Source organism: Hyperolius riggenbachi, chromosome 2 (genome assembly GCF_040937935.1).
Source record: "Hyperolius riggenbachi isolate aHypRig1 chromosome 2, aHypRig1.pri, whole genome shotgun sequence".
Classification (NCBI taxonomy): Eukaryota; Metazoa; Chordata; class Amphibia; order Anura; family Hyperoliidae; genus Hyperolius; species Hyperolius riggenbachi.
The window spans coordinates 462,267,538-462,288,142 of NC_090647.1; the positions used below are offsets into that span (position 1 = coordinate 462,267,538).

The 20,605-nt window shown below is 45.4% G+C and overlaps 1 protein-coding gene across 7 annotated transcripts in view; it reads left to right on the forward strand.

Annotated features, from left to right (window-relative positions):
• FAM222B (family with sequence similarity 222 member B) overlaps positions 1-10,439 on the forward strand; it is a 183,179-nt gene extending 172,740 nt beyond the window's left edge. For all 7 annotated transcript variants that reach the window (XM_068265902.1, XM_068265903.1, XM_068265906.1 and 4 more), the window contains one exon: positions 7,638-10,439. In XM_068265902.1, coding sequence (XP_068122003.1) covers positions 7,638-9,514 — 1,877 coding nt within the window. In that variant the 3' untranslated portion in view covers positions 9,515-10,439. The remainder of the gene's footprint in view (positions 1-7,637) is intronic.
• Positions 10,440-20,605: the final 10,166 nt, after the last annotated feature.

Here is a 20,605-nt window from a genome sequence, read left to right on the forward strand (position 1 = left end):
AATATGAAAGGAAGGGATGGGTTCTTCTATTAAATGTAAAATATTGTATATTTGTCATCAGGTAGTTGAAAAAAGGCTTTTTTTTATTATAAGTTAGAAAATAGTTTTATTTCTAAAATCTTGTATTTTTAATTTGCTGCCTTGCATCCTGCTAGGTTACCTGCAGCTGACAGCTGCCTTGTCTCTCTTCACAGATACTTTTGGGTGGCAGACTTTCACATAGCTCCCAACTGTCCCTCTTTCGGAGGGACAGTTCCTTTTTGGGAGTCATGTCCCTCTGTTCCTCTTCCCTCCTCATTTGTCCCTCTTTCAGAGAGATGTCGATAATGGGGGTATTTCTTGCTTACCCGAGGTTTCTTCCAGCCTCATGAGGTACATGAACTCCCTCAATGGCTATCATTCATAAAAGTGTGTTCGGTAAAAAAAAATCCAGGTGGGAAAATACCGCATTCGGTATTAGACTTCTGTGTGCTCATTGATTTAAAAAAAGTTTACAGTTGTGATAGCACTGCGGTATATTCCCGAACTAGGCTGTCGGTAGGCTTGCAGAAACAAGAGAAGCTGCCTGAGTTGATGATTTTCTCCTCCAGAGACCGCGTTACAATAGAAGAGGCAGCCCCAGCATCCCTTTAGATGTGCATTTTTTTTTAAACTGCCTCTGTTTGCCCTGAATCTGCACTGGATCTGTCTATTAGTCTTTCTAAACAATCTATTTAATTGCCACAGCTTAGAACTACTTCAAGAAATGTTACACATGCAGGATTTCAGATGTGAAATATATCTGAAAACAGGTACCCAAGGGGTTAAACAGCCTGGGAATTCTGGGATACCTTTTTTTTGTTCTGATCTCACTGCTGCTGCCTGGGAGGTCTGTTTCCATTAACTTAGCTGTTATCTGCATGCTTATCGCCACATCCAAGGGAGCGGTATTCTCCGTACTGATTCAGTCTGCTCTAATCTTTATGAATTGACATATGGTGACGTGTTGTGATAATCTCCGCACAAGGCGGTAATTTATCGCACTGCTTGGGAATGTCAGCTTTTCATGTGGTAACAGCTTTTATGAATGGACATTTTGCTAAGTGCTCGGTAATGTCAGCTGTTTTCAGCATTTCCGCATGCGGGAATGCTTTATGAATGATAGCCATTGTCCTCTCCAGCTGCTCTGTTCTTTTGCTATCTCTCCCCAGTAATCGGGCAGGCTGTGCTCCTCTTGGCATGTCTGGCTGCACACAACCCCAGTCGTGCTCCCGCAGCCAAGAGCGTTCTGCGCTGGCCCAGTAGTACTGTGCAGGTGCAGAACACTCCAGGGCTGTGCACGGCTGGCCAGATTACTGGGGGTGGGATAACAAGTGAATCGAGCAGCAGCAGAAGATGGTGAGGGAGCCCATGCACCTCATGGGGCTGGAGGAAGACCCAGGTAAGTATAAATACACCCATTGACATCTCGGGTACACTTTAAGGCAGGGGTCTCAAACTCGCGGCCCTCGATGCAATATTTTGTGGCCCTCGCCGGCAAAAGCTTCCTTATACTTTGCTTCAGTGCTCCCAAGTAATCCGCTGCATCCCCGCCGCTAAACAAGGGCTGCAGAGCCCCCAAATCGCCCGGGGAGCAATCCGCCGGCATTTCCTGGAAGGGGCAGAGCTTTCAGCTTCAGCTCTGCCCCTCCTGACGTCAATCGCCGCCTCTCCCCGCCCCTCTGTGAAGGAAGAGTGAGAGGGGCGGACAGAGGCGCCGATGCGCCACGATTGTGAAATTCCTTATGCGGCCCAGCCTCATCCTGACTTTGCCTCCTGCGGCCCCCAGGTAAATTGAGTTTGAGACCCCTGCTTTAAGAGCTGATAATTAAAACGAAATTTTTTTTTTATTTATTTTTTTAACACTAGGCCAGTGATCTGCAAACTTGGCTCTCCAGCTGTTAAGGAACTACAGGTCCCACAATGCATTGCAGGAGCCTGACAGCCAGTCATGATTCATAAAGACAAATGCTTTATGGGACTTGTAGTTCCTTAACAGCTGGAGAGCCAAGTTTGCAGATCCCTGCACTAGGCTAATGAATGCTACTTCCTTGCTCTTTGTAAGTGCAGTCTGTCTATGGCTGTGCAACACTTCTAGATAATCTCCTTGTACTCCAAGCCTTCACACAAGGCAAGAGAAATCCCAGAAGCTGGTACACAGTGCTCCTAACTTTAGAGGTCCTTTAAAATTGTTTTCAATGGTGCTGGTTCTTAAAGGAGTTGTCAAGCATAACATGCTGCCCCTTGATCTACTTACCCGGGACTTCTTCCAGTTCCTTGCAGCTGACCTGTCCCAAGCAGCATGTCCGCTCGCAGCTGACGGCTCGGGGGTCCTCCCCGGTGCAGAGGCCGACCTCCTCTACTTTACCTGCGCCGCTGTTAATCAAGTCCATGCTGCCTGCAGTAGTTCTGCACCTGTGCAGTACGCTGCGGACAATGTGGACTTGAGTGACAGCGGTGCAGTAGAGTACTATCTCGGGGCACTGGCAGGGACCCTGGGCCAGCGGCTGCAAGTGGAAATGCTGCATGGGACATGTAAGCTGCAAGGGATTGGAGGAAGCACCGAGTAAGTATATCATTGGCCAGCTTATTATTATTATGCTGCTGCTTATCTTTTAGAGCAGTGATTAAGTTCTGAGTTCAGGTCTGCTATAAAGCTTGTGTTTTTTTTGTTGTTGAAGCCATTACAGACAGCAGGGAAAAGATACCTTTTTTTTTTTTTTAAAAAAAGGCATTGGGGGGGGGGGGGGGAAGAGATATTTAGTAGTCATGCCAGGCTCTCTTGCAGGACTGGGGAAGATCTCAGGTTTAATTACTTGGGACATAAATGATGTGCTGATGCTGTAGGTCAGGGGTCTGCAACCTTTAAGACATAAAGAGCCACTTGGACCCGTTTCCGAAAAGAGAAAAAAACTGGGAGCCGCAAAACCATTATAAAACAAATCGTTAGCAGATATGACCCCCCTATGCACAATCCTTCAGCAGATCTGACCCCCATATGCACAATCCTTCAGCAGATCTGACCCCCATATGCACAATCCTTCTGCAGATCTGACCCCCATATGCACAATCCTTCAGCAGATCTGACCCCCATATGCACAATCCTTCAGCAGATCTGACCCCCATATGCACAATCCTTCAGCAGATCTGACCCCCATATGCACAATCCTTCAGCAGATCTGACCCCCATATGCACAATCCTTCAGCAGATCTGACCCCCATATGCACAATCCTTCAGCAGATCTGACCCCCATATGCACAATCCTTCAGCAGATCTGACCCCCATATGCACAATCCTTCAGCAGATCTGACCCCCATATGCACAATCCTTCAGCAGATCTGACCCCCATATGCACAATCCTTCAGCAGATCTGACCCCCATATGCACAATCCTTCAGCAGATCTGACCCCCATATGCACAATCCTTCAGCAGATCTGACCCCCATATGCACAATCCTTCAGCAGATCTGACCCCCATATGCACAATCCTTCAGCAGATCTAAAAAAAACAACTCATTTACTCACCTAGTCAGAAGACCTCCTGTCCCGACCTTGTGGCGCGCAACTCCCACGATCCTCTTCCTACGTCATGTCCTGCCTGCAGGGCTACAGGAACATGGCCGCCCGAAGCCCTGCACTGCACTGGTCCGGCGGCATCTCTGCTAGGCTGCCGGCCAGCGACAACAGCACACGTCACGCGCGCCGCAGCCACTGACACCGGAGCCGCGGCGAAGAAGAAAAAGCCGCATGCGGCTCCGGAGCCGCGGGTTGCCGACCCCTGCTTTAGGTTCTTTGAGTGTGCAAATACTTTTCTGTGCTGCTCCTCTAAAGCGGCTGTGAGAAAATGGGAACAAACAGTAGAGCTTGGTCTGTGTCCTCCGTCTCCTGTAGGGCAGTGCCAGCAGAGCTGTTGGTCCTAGATGTTAGAGGACCCGAGAGCTTGGGCGCCAGCCCGCTGTGTGCCAGTGGTGTAGTGCATGTTTCAACATTGCTCTCCTTCGTTGGGTATCCCTGATCTGGCAGCATTAAAGGAAATATTACCGTATTTTCCGCCCTATAAGACGCTCCGGAATATAAGACGCACCCAGGTTTAGAGGGCAAAAACCAGTAAAAAACAAAAAACTAAACCTGGTGCATCCATATTCCAGGAGCGTCTTGTACATGTTTTCCCTCAAATTGTATCCTCCTGTGTCCCCCATGTATCCTCCATGTCTGCCCCATGTGTCCTTCTGTGTCCCCATGTCTACCCCATATGTCCCCATGTCTGTACCACCATGTCTCCTGTCTCTTATGTGCCCCCCATGGTCCTCCTGTCTCCCCAGTGGTCCTGCAGCTGCTTACCTCATCCGTCATGCCAGTGTGGACTGCAGACCTCCGGCTTCTGTGTGCGGCGTCCTCTAGTGCATGACGGATGAGGTAAGCAGCTGCCGCTCAACACCCGGGGGGGGGGGGGCAGAGAACACAAGGGGAGGGGGCAGAAACACGCGGGGGGAGACAGGAGGACCATAGTGGGGACCTAAGAGACAGGAGGAGACGTGGGGGTTACAAAAAAGACAAGAGGAGGAGACTGGAGGATGCACACAGGCAGGGAATCCCCGACATGGCGCCGGTTCGTATCGGCGGGCGTTAAGAAGTCGGGGATTTCCGGCTGTTGCCGTATAAGGACTTTTTCTCCCCATTTTTGGGGGAGAGTGTGTCTTATACGGCGGAAAATACGGTAAGTGGAAAGTAATGTAGCCAGTTAATTAATTAGGGCTTCTTCCAGCCTCCTTACGTCCTCCTGGTCTTCCCTGAAATCTACATGGCAGACCATGTGCTGCGTGCGTTCTCTATCGCATTCCCGTGACTGGGAGTCCCAAGTAACTGGCCACATTACTTTCGATTTTAATATTTGCTTGAATGCTGCTGTATCAGGGATACCCAATAAAGGCATTGGATCATTTGTCTGTTAAATTTCTGAGCATGGAAATGAAGTCTTGATGTAGGTTCTACCTTTTCCATTCTGAGCAGTAAAATCCTCAGTGTTGGCGTTGTCTGAGGTGAAGAATTGCTCCCTCTTTTGGACGGAAACTGTGCACATGTGAATGAGAAAGGGGTGTAGATCAAGCATGTGGACAGGGTGGTTTTTGACTAGATGGACCAGATAGCTCACATTTATAGTGACTGTGTCCACTTAATGGTGTGCTCAGATAAGCGTTTATTCAGATGTTTTTACGAGACTATTTTTAATCCTGCTGATTTTATTTTCTTCTTTCCTCCTTATACATCTCGGGCTTGGTGAAGCGTAACGTCGTATAGAACACAGAGATAAATTTAATCCTTGGCAACACTGGCCTAGCATTATTAGAGATTTGATGTAATGCCACAAAGCTCAGCTAGAATTTCTATTATTACATTGTGCTTACCCTATAATTACTATTTTCATGACTCCCCCTCCCACCCGGTTATATCAGTTTCATTCTGTTATCAAAGTAGAAAGTATAGCGTGCAAAGCATATAAACATACACTACAATAAAAACTCACCACCGTGTTCTCAAACTAAAATGACCTGTTCCTGCACTTCAAAGGTGTATTATGTATATTAATGAGTGTATTTTATTTGTCCAGAGTCTACCAAAACCTGCTTTAATTAATGCATGGTTGCCTCAAGATGTTATGTATATTAAAAGGAACCCGAGGTGAGAGGCATATGGAGGCTGCTATATTTATTTTTAAACAATACCAGCTGCCTGGCTGTCCCGCTGCTGATCTTTCTGGTCAGTAGTACACACCTGCTGCCTATCCTTTTGTCAAACATCTAATCTGCATGTTTGTTCAGGGTCAAAGGCTAAAAATATTAGAGGCAGTGGATCAGCAGGACAGCCAGGCAATATGCATTGTTTAATATGTCCACACCCCCCATAAGACTCGCCTTGGATTCCCTTTTAAAGGGTACACCTGGAAAACTTAAAAAAAAAATCAGATCTACTTACCTGGGGTTTCCTCCAGCTCCTGGAAACCTGTGTCCCTCACTGCAGCTCCACTCCCAGCTGGTCTCCCCTCTGTAGCAGCCTCCGGACCCGTTCAGGTCGGCTGCCACTGTACATGCATGTGACCGCTCCTCTTGCGCTCCCAGGCTCAGGAGTGCAAATGCTCATGCGCAGTGGCTATGGAGGGGAGACCGGCTTAGAGCGGAGTTACGGCGAGGGACACAAGCTTCTAAGTGCTAGAGGAAGCCCCTGGTAAGTAGATCTGTTTTTTGTTTTTCTTAGAAGCTTCACAAATCTGTCCTTGAAAGAAAAGCTGCAGGGTTGATGGCTTTAAGCACCCAACTCCTCAGGCGGCATTGAAGGGCCGAGGCTGTGCAGGTGCATCACTAGCGCTGCAACATGCATGCTATAGCAAGGTTTTAACCAATTTTGGTTTGAAAATGGTTGAATATGCTGGGACCTCTCGGGGCACCGTGGTCAATCAGAAGCACAGTGGTAATGTCCTGTGATATTGGAACGTTCAATGGCTCTCCTGGCTGCTGTCCGAAATGTTAATGCACCTGTCTGTGCATTATTAAAATATCTCACTTCTCCGGCCACTAGTAATGTCCAGCTGCTCCTTCTTTTGCATTTGCATCCCATGTAGCTGCCTGCGTATAGCATGTGTGACATATATGGAAGGAGCGGCTGGACACTAGCGGCAGCCAGACGGGTGAGATATTGCAATGCACGGTGACACGGTGATGGGTGAACATTTTGAGGGGACAGCGACTGATGCAGCGGATGCTGCGTCACGAGGCCGACCCCCAGAAGATTTCATGGTGAAATTGATCAAGAATCTGCCTGCTGGATTTCGGCAGCCAACAGATCTCTCTGATTCTATCTGAGAGAGATCTGTCTCTTGGTCGATCTGCCCATATATCGGTAGATGTATGGGCACATTAAAGGATACCTTACTCCTTAGAATCGGAAATTGACGTCGTGTGTGTGGGGGGGTGCACATAGGCTTACTGCACGTCCCGTGCCCCGACGTCTTTATCCGTTCATCTGTAACCGGCCCCATTGCACAGCCTGGGTCGGTGCAAGGGCAGTATGTCTGCAGGGTCACCAGGTGCCATAGCAGACATACAACGCATGCGTGTGTAGTATGCCTGGGTCAGGTGACCGCACACCCCGGCTGTGTCTTCCAGCAGGAGTGCGTGTGTACTCCCGTGGACATCCTGCGCCGACCAAGGCTTTAGAACAAAAAGCCGGTTACAGATAAACTGATGAAGACTCCAGCCCATGGGACGTGGTAAGCCTATGTGCACCTCCCCACACACAAGTTGTCAAATTCTGATTCCATTAAGGACCAAGGTATGCTTTAAGTAGGGCAGCAATTTGTAACTCCTTGCAAGCAGTCACAGTTTCCCTTCACTGCTGGTGATCTAAGAGCATTGAAATGATTTTTGAATGAGAAAAATTAGTTTTCACGTCTTCTAACATAAAGCTGTAAGTTTGGAAATTGTAACCATCGCATATGTATGTTGCTTGAGCTAAAGAGTGACAAGATTATAGGTCTCTGCCTGATTATATGATCTGTTTTTGCTTTCCACTTAAAAACATAAAATGTCTTAACATAGAATTTGTCTTTGTTCTTTTTTTGGCAGGGGATACTACACAGAAGATGAGATCTGCTCAGCATCCTACTCCAGCAGAATTGGATGCTTATGCTAAGACAGTTGCCAATAATCCCCTGACAATAAAAATCTTTCCAAACAGCGTCAAGGTTCCACAGAGAAAGCATATTCGCCGCACCGTGAACGGCCTAGACACGTCAGGGCAACGCTACAGTCCGTATCCATCGCAGACCAACTCAAAGACTGGTCTTCTTGCAATTGTCAAGTCTCCGGCTAAAAGTGTTCTGAAAGGCTTTGACGGGAACCGTGCCCGCCTCTTGCCAGACTCCATGATGAATCCCCCCTCTGCTCCATATGTTGCACCTAGCACTTTAATCCATCCTCAGGGGCTTTCCCGGCCCCAGCAAGCCCTACAGCATGCGCAGGCTCTGCAACACGCTCAGAGCATGCAACAGCAGACTTTGTCACATTCTCAGAGCATGCCACCTGGACTGCAGCATCCACACAGCCTGTCGCACCCTCAGACGTTGCAGCACCCTCAGGGCATGCCGCAGGGGCTGCAGCATTCTCAGGGTCTGCAGAATACGCAGAGCATCTCCCAGTCACAGGCCCTTCAGCATCAACAAAGTGTGCAGCACACACAGAGTATACCACAGCCACAGGCACTGCATCATGCGCAGGGAATTCCACAAACCATGCCACGCCAGCAGAGCATGTCACAGACTCTGCAGCACCAACAGAACCTCCCTCAGGTCCTGCAGCACTCTCAGAATATGTCCCAAGCGCTGCAGCACACACAGGGAATGCAGCATCCACAGAACATGGGGTCACAGCATACGCAAGGCATGTCCCAACAGTCGTCCTTACAGCACCCCTCTGGCGTGACCCACCAGACTCTGCCACACCCTTCTTCTAACAACCTTCTGCAACCAGGCTTGCATGGAGCTCGAAAGATGCCTGATGCAGATGCCCCTCCGAATGTGACAGTGTCTACCTCAACCATCCCTCTTTCTATGGCCGCAACCTTGCAGCAAAATAGACCACCAGACCTTGGAAGCATTGTACATCAGATTAACCAGTTCTGCCAGGCTCGGGCTGGTATGGGCACTACCTCGGTGTGTGAGGGACAGATTGCCAACCCCAGCCCTATAAGTCGAAACCTGCTTATCAATGCAAGCACCAGGGTCTCTACTCATGGCATCCCCATGCCTTCCTGTGTTGGATCTGCTGTAGACCATGCTGCCGCTGCTGCTATTTCCTCTGCTGCCTCTGGGAATGTCCCTATGGTGAACATGAGCAGAGTTCCCTCGTCATACCCTGGTGATATGAAACCCATGTCATGGAACCAGCATCAGCTGGCACATCTGCAGCAAATGTGCGGCGAAAGTGCTGGACCTCCTGGGAAACACACTCAGAAAGATATTGCTGCCCAGGTCTTTCCTGGTAAACAGAACTACCCACAAGAACTGTGTATGAGCCAGTCTTTTGGCTTGAAACCCCCCATTGATAAACCTACCCCTTCCCCTCCTGTGAATGGCTTGCCGGGTACCCTGCCATATACTAACGGACATTATTTTCAGCCCCTATGGAATAACATTCTGCCTACTCCAAACAGTGACAGCTCGGGATCACAGGACCTCACCATGCCTTTCCATGGAGCGCAGGCAGGTGGTGCCCCCTTGGATTGTGCTGGTGGCACTCATTATAGAGCAGTCGGAGGAGGATCTTCCAACCAGAACAACGTGATGCAGACCATGGATTACCTGTCTGGAGCAGACTTTCAGCAGTCCTGCTTCAGAGATCAGAGCATGGCTCCCCTTGCAAAGGTTCAAAGACCCCAAATGATTAGAGCTCCTGAGCCAGCTGATAGTCGAAGTATTCATGTTCAACATCCAGGGTATAGGTAGGCGGCAGTCACGTTGCAGATGAAAGGGTTTAGTCTTAAGTGATTAGCAAGGCTCTTGTATCCTCTTCAATTGCCAAACTTGTTGTGATCATTATATGCAAAGCAAGCCACACTGTGCTGAAATTCTTAACTTTCGATGTGCTTTGCAGTTTTCCTTACAGTAGCTTGTCAGGGGTCATGAAGACAGTGTTGCCATGCATTTTATTTTATTTGTTTTTTGAGTTCTCTTCCCAGCACCGAGGTGCATCTATGCTGCTTTGTTTTTATTTTGAAACACTAAGCCCTAAAATGTGTTAATGTCCTTCCCCCTCCACCCCCACTTGTATTAAGGCTTCATAGATCGAAAAGGTCAAACTGCCCTTTAGCTGTGTCAGTGAATTAGAGGATGGGATCCACAGATCCCAGTGTTGCCTCTTTCCTACAATCTAGTGTCTTTGCATTGAAGATAAAGCAGCTTGTCTTGTTTTTCTCCCACATAGGATGTTTGTGCAGCCAAGAAATACAAAATGTGAACACTTACAAATTTTAAAAGAATCATTAAATTTTTGCTGTCAAGAATGGATTTTAACTCTCTTGTGCATTAGTAGTTTTTAAGCTAAGAGCCCAAAGGTCCTTCTGGTTTGAGCTGAGTCCTGGGGAGTGCTGTTGGATATGCAGGCATGATCTGACACCCTTCAGGCACTGCAATCAGTGATTCCAGTATGGCACATTCAGCTTGGATAGCAGGGATGGGGGGGGGGGAGGACAAGTGAGGAAAAATCTGCCCGGTCTATGAAATAACAGTAGCAATTGATGGAGAAAAATTGAACTTGCTTGATTCTCTCCTTCCCCCAACAGAATCTTCTTGGGACCTCAGGGGATACCTAAACAGACATTATGCTGGGTACACACTGAGATTTTCTGGCCGATTTACTGTCAGGTCGATTATTTCCAACATGTCTGATTTGCTTTCCGATCCATTTCTGAGCACTTTAATAGGAAATCGATCAGAGAATGCTCGGAAATCGGCCGGAAAGCAAATTGAACACGTTGGGAATAATCGATCTGACAGTAAATCGGCCAGAAAATCTGTGTGTACCCAGCATTAGATAGACGGGCAGTCTGACTATAAATGGTCAGGTTGTCCACATCTAATCTGTGCCATCTCTACAGTAAAGACCTGGTTAGGTTTTCGTTTTTTTTTTTTGGTTTACAGCATATTTGTGCTTGGTTTACAGCATATGGCGAGGACAGTTTGTCTGAACCACTTTGCAATTTAGTGTTTAGTCCATGATCTATGATGTGCGATAGCCTTTGCTCTGCCACTGGGGAATGTGATGGGCAATGAATACGGAGATAGGCCCTCCACCTTAGTATTGTCTTAAAAGGACATTTTGCACCAGGAGTTTCCGTTGGAAGCAGATTTCTTTCTGCGTATGAATAGAGCTGCTCATTCCCTACAATTTATTGAAACCATCATAACCGTATAGGCACTTGCTACTAATGCTCATTCACTTAAATGCCTTCCCTGGCCTTTGATGAACTCTGAATGCATTGCTAAAATGAGTCAATTAGTGATGGTCATATCTAGGAGAACTCATGGAGATGCATGTGATCAGTTTGGTCAGGTGATAGATATGGAAGTCTGAGTTGCTAGTCATGATCTTGTGTTAAAGCAGGATGTGATTGTAGCCAATCAGAGCTTTGCAAATCTATTAGTTGATCAAACAAATCACCTGCTTCTCCATGGAGTTCTAGACGTGAGCATCATGAGTCTGTGGAAAACTGAATGTTACCACAATTGAGACCCAGTGAACTAAAGTTTTTTTAAAGCGATAATTGGTTTTCTTACAAATGTAGCACATTGGGAAATGTGACTGCAGACCTATTCATGTGTTTGAGGGAGCCTTTTTACTGTTAATAAAACCAGACTGACCTGGTTTAATTAAATATAAGTTCTTGCTGTGTGCATGACTTAACTTGCACAAACTTTCATTTAATTAACCTTTCAGCAATCCTCACTCCATTATGATGTTACCCAGACAAGGGTTGCATAACTTTTGCCAAATAGTGCAAATACTTTTGTAAACAAATTTCCATTCCATGTTGGTTCATCTGTTTTATTGCACTTCCCTTGGAGCGGAGCAGTGCTTTTCAGCGCTGCTAGATTTGGGCGCAGCTGGCGCCTCCATAGACTACAATAGGAATCACTCCTATTGCAGCGCTCAGTGAGTAACGTCTGGTCTGTCAGAAGACGGAGCCGAGGTTGCTTAAAAAACACAATAATTCGGCCTCCAGCAATCGCCGGAAGCCGAATTATTTCATTCCCCCACTATCCATGTCGGCCTGGAGGGGGAATAGTAATTAAAACGGCCCGGACTTGTGCAGAAGCAGGATCAGCCATATACCGCTGAATCCTGCGCCCAAGTCTACCGGCGCCGATTTCAAATGTACTCCCCTTGGAGATATCACTTGACCCCATCCCCAACCTTAATGTGTCTGCACAAGATGGTATAAGCCACTGTCCCATAACCTTGAGGCCGGGCACCTCTCCACTCCCAGCAGCAGTACTGTCTGCATAAGAATTATGGCTTGACACTGTTACACCAGATGCTGAATCTATGCTCGGGGGAGGGGTTGTTGTCCTACTGATCAGAAGAGGAGCGTGCTGGCTGGTGATGGGACAGCTAACATATGCTAGCAGATAGGGAGACACTATGGAGGAAGGACCTGGTGCCCAGAAATATTTCCAAGGAATAATTAGTAAATGGATCACAATTTGACCAGAGATCCTAGTGACTTTCTAGCTTTGGGCTCCAAGTATCATATCTTGCCAAGTAGAGCAGGTTCATGAAATGGGAAGGGGGTGCTTTGAACCCCTTGTAGTTCATTTCAGGACATGCTTTGAGCTACAACCCACCTCAGTGTTTATGCAGCAAACAGCCCATTTGGTAATTGAGATTCAGGCTTAAACATATGCTTCTTCGGAGTTGGCCCAATCTATAGATCTGCAGCAGGCAAACCACTTATCCCTTATCGTGCCTAAACAGAAAAACCTTTTCACAATGAGCGCTTTAGTAGCATACTTTTTTTTTTTTGTTTGTCCTGCCCTCTCCTCTGATTGTGTTCAGGCATTTGCATTGGTAGAGAAACTGGAAAAGATCATTCTTCGAGGAATACCTGCATGCTGGCTACTTGGAAGTGCAAGTATTAACTGGACTAGCAGCACTTAGTAGTAGTCTGTAGTTCCGCTTGATGAATTTTCATCCTATAATGCCCAGCGCGATTGGTGTTCATGAACCAGCAGTTCCAACACGTCCACGTTTTTTTAAAGAGTAAACTCCATCTCTATTGACTAGCTGACTTTAAATCAGAGGTCAGGCTGGGGATTATGGAATGGAAGTTTGCCACACTGGACTCCCAACTCTACATGGAAGCTGGTAATTTTAAGCACCATAGGCTAGGACAGCTGCCAGTCAACTTACAGCGGCTAGAATGAAAACTTCAGGCATTAATGCTTAAAAGAAATATCAGGCAAATGAAGGGTAATCAAGCTCTACTCTCCCGGGGCTTCCTCCAGTTCCTTGCAGCTGCCATGTCCCACGCCGCAGCTCTGTTCTCAGCCGCCGGCACGGGGTCTCTGCCGGTGCAGAGGCAGACCTCGAGGTCGTTCTCTACAGTGTTAATACCTTATCCTTTATTAAGCCAACTTCCATCATTCCTTTACAGTTGTGCACTTAATCCACTAAGCAGACAACCTTGCTCCAAAATGTAAACTAAGTCCTCTGTGTTCAGTAGTGATGTGGTGAAAATGTCCACGTATACAAATGACATATGGAAACAGACCTTTATTTCCTTTTAAACAATGCAGATTGACTGGCTGTCCTGCTGATCATCTGCCTCCAATAGTTTGACATTGACATAGACCCTGCTTGATTCAGATATTACTGACCAGAAAGATGAGCAGGAAAGCCAGGCAAACTGGCATTGTTCAAAAGGAAATAAATATGGCAGCCTCCATATCGCTCTTACCCCTAAAAGCCCTCCCCCCTTTTTTTGCTCTTTTTTTATTTATTTTTCTTTAGGCCTGGGATTACACTGAATCAGTTGCTGTCGGCTATAATTCTATGAACTGATGAGAATTCTATTTCCATGTTTCCCTATGGGTCAGTTTACATCTGTTATAACTTACCAGTTGTCTGTTGCATTACAGCTGACTAGGGTTTATCAGAGATGCAAATGTATGCAGTTTAAAAATGGACCAATCAATTTATCCCTAGATTTAAATTGATTGGTCCTTTTTTTCAGGCTGCTTATATTTGCATTAAAAATGTGCATAATTTCAGAAGTATTTGCATTTTATTGATAATCCCTACAACTGATAGCAACTGATTCAGTGAAAACCCAGCCTAAGTCACATGACAATGGTCTTGGTTTTAAGTGGGCTGAAAGGATTGTTTAGTTTGTAGAAGTCAATGTGTCTTGGGTCCAGTTCAAAGAAGAGGATTTATTTATGGGGGGAAAGGGGGGGGGGTAGTGCAGCTGCTTGTCATGGCTTTGTCCAACTGGTCCTATGACTTCAGTGTAGGACTATAGTTTGAGCATTACCACTCTGACTTGGAAACATTCTTAGTAGTTTTAATGGAGCACTTTGAGGTATGCGTAATAAAAGCATCTCCCCAGTTTTCACATTGGGACGTTACAGGCGCACGTTAGAGCGGCCTGTAATGCAGCCCACCGCACAGTAATGAAAAATCAATGGGCTGTTCAGTGCCCACGTTGCGTTACATTGTAACCCAGCACATTTAAAGAAAGTGCTGCATGCTGTACGTTATAGCGCCATTAGCCGCGTTAGGCTGTTTGCACATGCTCAGTTATGGGTTGTGTTTTTTTTTTTGAGGGGAGAGTCGCTATTGTTAGCCACATGGCTAATTAATATTCACTATACTGCCGTGTAGTGATGGGAAGTTTGGCTCGATTTATTGAAAAGAGCCGGACTTCCCATCACTAGGTTCAGTCCTGCTGCTCTGAATCGCTTCTGAACAGTAGAGATAGGAAGTCCGGCTCTTTTCAATGAATTGATTCATTGATAAAGAGCTGGACTTCCATCACTTCTGCTGTTTTCTTCCTGGAGCAGCTGCTGATTGGCTGGCGGGACCACGTGGAGTGTTCCGATCACGTGGTCCCTGCAAGGTATGAGACAAAAGGCGCACCAACAGCCACACAACGCGGCTCACTCTGGCGTCCACCTCCAAGACCACCAAACGTTGTGTTGGCGGCATGTTATGCGACCTTAACGTCCCCTAAAACGCAACGTCTTGGTGGGAAAGAGGCCTTACAGCAATTTATCTTTCACTAGTTTCACATTTTATCATAATGGGCTTTCAAATATTGCCAAAAGCAGCACTTTCTTATATGGTGGTCTGTTATGGATTACACATTAAAAACTGATTTCAACCCACTTATTAGAATCACAAGTAAGCAAACCAAACTTTTCTTTATGATAACACTATTGTCATTAGAGTGTACCTGAGGCAAATCTACCAAAGGTCAGCACAGAGGGACGCTGGATCTTCATACCTCTGTGTACTGTCCATTCCTCTCCTCCTGGTCCCCATAATTGCTCCTTCATACCTCCTGTACTTGCCCTGAGTAGCTTTGTCTTGGGTCAGGTTTCGCTGTAATGCAGATAATGGTCTTCCACTGGACTTGCTGATTCAGGCTGGGAACACACTAGGCGGTGCAGAAGACCATGTGTTTACTGCACGCTGCGCGTTTTTTGTGGGGGGTGGGTTCTTCCAATTAAAGGAGTAAAATACATGTTTTTACTAATAAAGCATGAAAAAAATGTTGCTTCTCATTGAGAAATGTTATGTACATTGTACATGCATTTTTAAAAATTATGCGGCAAGTTGCGCTTTTTTCACAAAAGCACATGTAAAACGCATGCATTTTTACATGTGTCCCATAGACTTTAATTAGCAACAAAACTGTGAGGCCTGGAACCCACTGAAATCAGCAAACGCGAAACGCAACCGCTAGCGTTTTGTCTGAGCGGTTTGCAAGCGGATTCATGCGCGTTTTCGGTCGCTTTTTGCAACAGTGTATTTTTTTTGCTCAGCGGTTGTGTAGCGTTTTGCGTTTCTCATTTTTATCCTGATTGGTCCTGTGAATTATTTTTAATTTTGTTAGTGTGCTGAACCGCAAAACGCTAGCAAAACCGCTCAGTTTAGGTTTTGCTGAGTGTTTCCGCTCGCGTTTCAATACTTTACATTGAAGCGCTAACGCTCCCAAAATGCTGCATGTCCTGCGTTTGCGTTTCTGGGAAACGCAAACGCTCCTGTGGAAGTTGCCCCATCTATTAACATTAGCCCAGCGTTTTGGCAAAGCGCTAGCGTATCACAGTGCTGCCAAAACGCTGCCAAAAGCGCTCCTGTGGGTTCCAGCCCTTAGGGTTTCTGCCTAGTGGTAGTTAATGACTTTTGAAGGACAATTTTTTTTTTGTGAGGGGGGGGCTGGACAATATACCCAATCCAGTAACGGTCTACTCTTTAGAATGGTACTGGCTTAAATATATTTTTACCTTGTCTAGGTCTTTGGAGTTGCAGTTCTGAGTAACTTTAATGTGTGATATTCTTTGGCATGTGCCCATTCCTCTGCCATCCTCTTCTCTACACTTACGCAGTCTACTAAGAAATGCATACTGTAGTTCTTAGTAGTTCTACAGGTATTTCCAACATAACCATAAAATGTAATATCTCCTCCTGCAGGCCATCAGTGAGCTGGTATTTAAAGAAAATCTGTAATGAAAAAAACTCCCCTGGGGGGTACTCACCTCGGGTGGGGGAAGCCTCCGGATCCTATTGAGGCTTCCCCTGTCCTCCTTGGGCCTGTGGCGTCGAAAATCCTACCGGAGTGGTGGCGATGTAAATATTTTCCTCTTGGTTCCAGTGCAAGCGCAGTATTTTCCCACGGAGCTAGGCGAAAATAGCCGATCTCCGTCGGGCTGCTCTACTGTCGCCTGCGCAGTAGAGCGGACCCGACGGAGATTGGCTATTTCCGCCTATCTCCGTCAGAAGAGCTGCAACAGCACTCCCGCTGGAGCCAGAAAAGGTAAATATTGCACAGCGCGACAAATTGTTGCCTGTGTGTTCTGGGGGGCTGCAGTGAGACTGTCGTGGGACACAGGAGGATGGGGAAAGCCTCCATATGGTCCAGAGGCTTCCCCCTACTGAGGTGAGTACCCCCCAGGGGACCTTTTTTTTTTTTTCAGTACAGGTTTTCTTTAACTGACCTGCCTGCTTTGTCTTGCACAGGGTGACTTCTAGCAGTGATGGTATTCCCTGGTGTGAAAGTCCAGTACTTTTGCAAATTTAGTATTATGGATTGGATTCGCCCTGTTTCAAATGTTTGCTTAGTTTTTTCAGGTTTGGGAAATAAACTATACCTCGTCCATCTGTAATGTTGTAAGCTTTCAAATAAAGGGTTTTTTTTTTCCTTTTCTTTAAACCCATTGATCCTTACTTCAGGACACTATTAATCTTTTATGCTATAAAGTGTGATCTAAAAACCACAAAGCATTTGCTTGCAGTTTTTATATGGGTTTTCAACTGTATGCATTATTTATGTGCATCTGTAGTGCGATTACCTAAAACGGGCATGGGGACCACATTTGTACGCTATTAAAGTTTTGGGGTTTTAAACGACATGCATTATGTGAACTAAAACTAACATGTTGCGTAAGTGGGAACCAGTACACAGACTCATGACCATGCAAATGGCAGAACGGGTTTATAACATGCATGAATTGTAAGTGCTAGGATTTGTATCTAAGCACTTCATGTAAGTAAAACCTTTTTACTTGCATGTTTTTGCTATGTAGCTAGCTTAAATTATTACATTCACCACCTTGTCTGCTTATCCATGGTAATTTCTTTAAGCATTTGGGATGGTCAATGAGATGCTAATAATACTGTTTATGCAAATGTATGGATCCTAGAAGTGGAACAGTCAAATGAAGCAGCTGCTATTGGTCCATTTCAAAGCTTTCTAATATTTGCATAACCTTGGAATTACAGTAGACTCCCAACAGTGGTGTAGCAATAGGGGATGTAGAGCTTGCAACTGTCCCAGAGCCCCTGGACCAGAGACCATGCCTGTTTGTAACATTAAATCTCAAGCAACCAGAAAACACACTTATCTGGTGCTGTGTCCTTACCCCAGAGTCCATGGTGTCCAGGAGAGGGAATAATATACGCCACCTGGAAATTTGCCACTGAGCATGAAGGTAGCTTTAGGCCTCTTCTGGACTGTTAAGAGGCAGTGATGCCTCTCAAATGCTCACTGCTGCCTGGTAACTGCTTGCTGAGCACACAGCTCAACAGTCTATGGAAAAGAGGCCTAAGTGCAGCACAAGAAGACACTGCACTGGCATCAGCTGATCCCTGTTGGTGCTGGATAACCGAGACTCTTCATATCTCATTTGCCTTGCCTAATGATCATGAGTGATTTGAGGAGACCTAACCCATCAGTCTTTTACAGCACTGATGGCTAAATTCTCCAGTTCAATTTACCCCACAGATCTTAACTGTAGAATGGAAACCAATCCAACCTCTAAGTAGAAATCTTTCTCTCTGCACTTAATTGAAATGTATCAATAATATGGCATTGACATTGTGGTGCAGTAGCTGCATAGATATATAGATAGCACTAAGGATTAACCTTATATTCAGTCTTTCATTAGCAAAATTGGTGAGATGTCAGCACTGGGCGACTTGATGCAATTTCCCAACACATTTTCAGGATCTACAAAAAGGCTAGCATTTAAAGTGAAAATAAACTGATGAGATAAATCATTGTATTTATCCTCCTAAAAATTACTTAGATATGTCAGTTTTTTTCATATTTATTTAGTGTCTAAATGAAAATGGGAATTATTGACTTTTTCCTTTCTCCCTCTGCTTTCAGAATTTGTATTTTGCCAGGAAAACTTGTATGACTGTAATTCACTTATCAGTGATGTTTATTATATTCAGAAACAGTCACTTACATGCTTTAAAAATTAACTTTCAGGCAGCAAAGAAAAACAGCCTGGTTAATGTTGTGCACTGTACATCACGTTTATCTCATGTCACATGTTGCCTTGGATACACTTTAAAATAAGACATTAAACATCATCACTACTATGACTGCTGGGACTTTCCTGGTAATGAATTGGGAAAAGTCATTTGATCATAAGTGATGTTGCAGGTAGCCATTTGTGAAGTGAGCGTCTCTGCAGTCCATGGCTTCACCTTCTGCCATGGTGCCATTCAGTAAACTCCATCAAGGTTCCTGAAGAGAAGGCTCGGAACAATTAAGAAATTTGAGAGCACCCTTTATGCATGAAGTTTTCAGCTACAGTGGAATTTTAAAGCACTTGGTGCCTATTTCCATGGGCGGTTGAACTATGTGCTCAGCAAGCAGTTGTGAGAGTTTTCCTCTTTTCCACGGGCAGTTAATAGGCAGTGAAATGCCTCTTAAACTCTCACAACTGCTCACTGCTGCCTAGTAACTGCTTGCTGAGCACGCAGTTCAACTGCCTGTGGAAAGAAGACCTTCGAGAGGCTTTTCTCTGCCAATCAACTGCCCGTGGAAAAGCGCTTTAAAATGAAATTCCACCCTCAAATTTCTGGACTTGTACGAGTTTTGATTTGAGAGTTTGTCTAGTGCAGTTAGATGTGATGGTGCTTTTCAGGATTACCACATAGTCCATAATATGCCAATAATTATTGGCTGATGCAATTTGGTCCAATTCCAAGCAGCGCCATTTGCAAACATTTCAAGCTGAGGAAAACCATTTTATGCATGAGATACTGCATTTGACTAACTATCTAGTTGAGCGGCTAATACCAGGAGGAAGGTTTCTACTGATGATTGGAAGAGAAGAGATGCTCTGAGACCCACTTTAACTAAGCAGATTTTTTTTTTCAGTCCAACTAAAAGACTCCCTTTTTACAGTAAGCATGTCCAAACTAACAGCACTGCTAGACTTCAGATATTCTACGATAAATGGGAAAATCTGTGTATGTAGGCAGCCTCTGGAGCACTCTAAATAATTAGGGCTGCATTATGCTGTGAGCAACACTTGTCTACTTCTAAATTGAAATATTCTGACCAAGTTAAACCATGCCCCTTCTTTGCTAAGTACCACCCACTATCATTCAAATTTCAGAATCTGTACTGGCTGCTGAAGTTCTGCCTTATGACTGGAGATGTGGCTTAGCTCTGAAAGGGTTACGGTTTGAAAGGTTGGTAAGGACTTGTATGATAGGAGCTCTGCAGGAGAACTGTAATTGATTTTAGAATTAGCACAGGTATCACAAGGAGCCTACCCTCTGACAATATTGTTAGACTGCTCATTAGAGATGGTCAGTGAGCTGCAAATAGACTGCATACAAAATGTATGCAACTTGTAACTGGGCCAAATGTACTTTCTGCTGATTTTTGTTTTGCCTAGTACTAAGCTGCATGCATGCCAAAATTATAGGCATCTAGTTGAGTCTCTACTGCTCATGACAGGTTCCACCCCTGACTCTAATTGAAAGCTGCCTTTTGATTTCAATAGGCTGTCATTTTGGTTCCTTTTTCATGTGAGAAAACCAAATATGTCCCTAATGGAAATGGGGTGTAATTTATAGATTTGGGGAAATATATTCCAGGAAGTTGCAGGGGTACAATTGTATGTCTGAGGTGCTGTGAAATGCCTTTGGTTTTCTACTGTTCCATACTATTAACTTAACAGAGTGTTCTGTTCAATCTCCAAACTTTCAGTATAACTGCAAACCCCAGTACTCCTCAGTTTAATACCTACCTGACACCAGATACCATCTCCATACCACCCATAGCTGACAAAGTATGCTGGCCAGTGCATTTTTATTTTAGTTTTTTAACCCCAATAACAGCTTTATCTTAAACACAATATGTTGTGCCTTTAAGGACGCTTGTGAGGTGCCGAAGAAATTCAACCAGCAATAATAAATTGCCTCCCCTCGTCTGGAGAGGAATTAGTCTATGCCAATAGATGCCTCTGTCGAGCCTGTTTTTTTCCTCACTGCAAAGGTGACAGATTGGC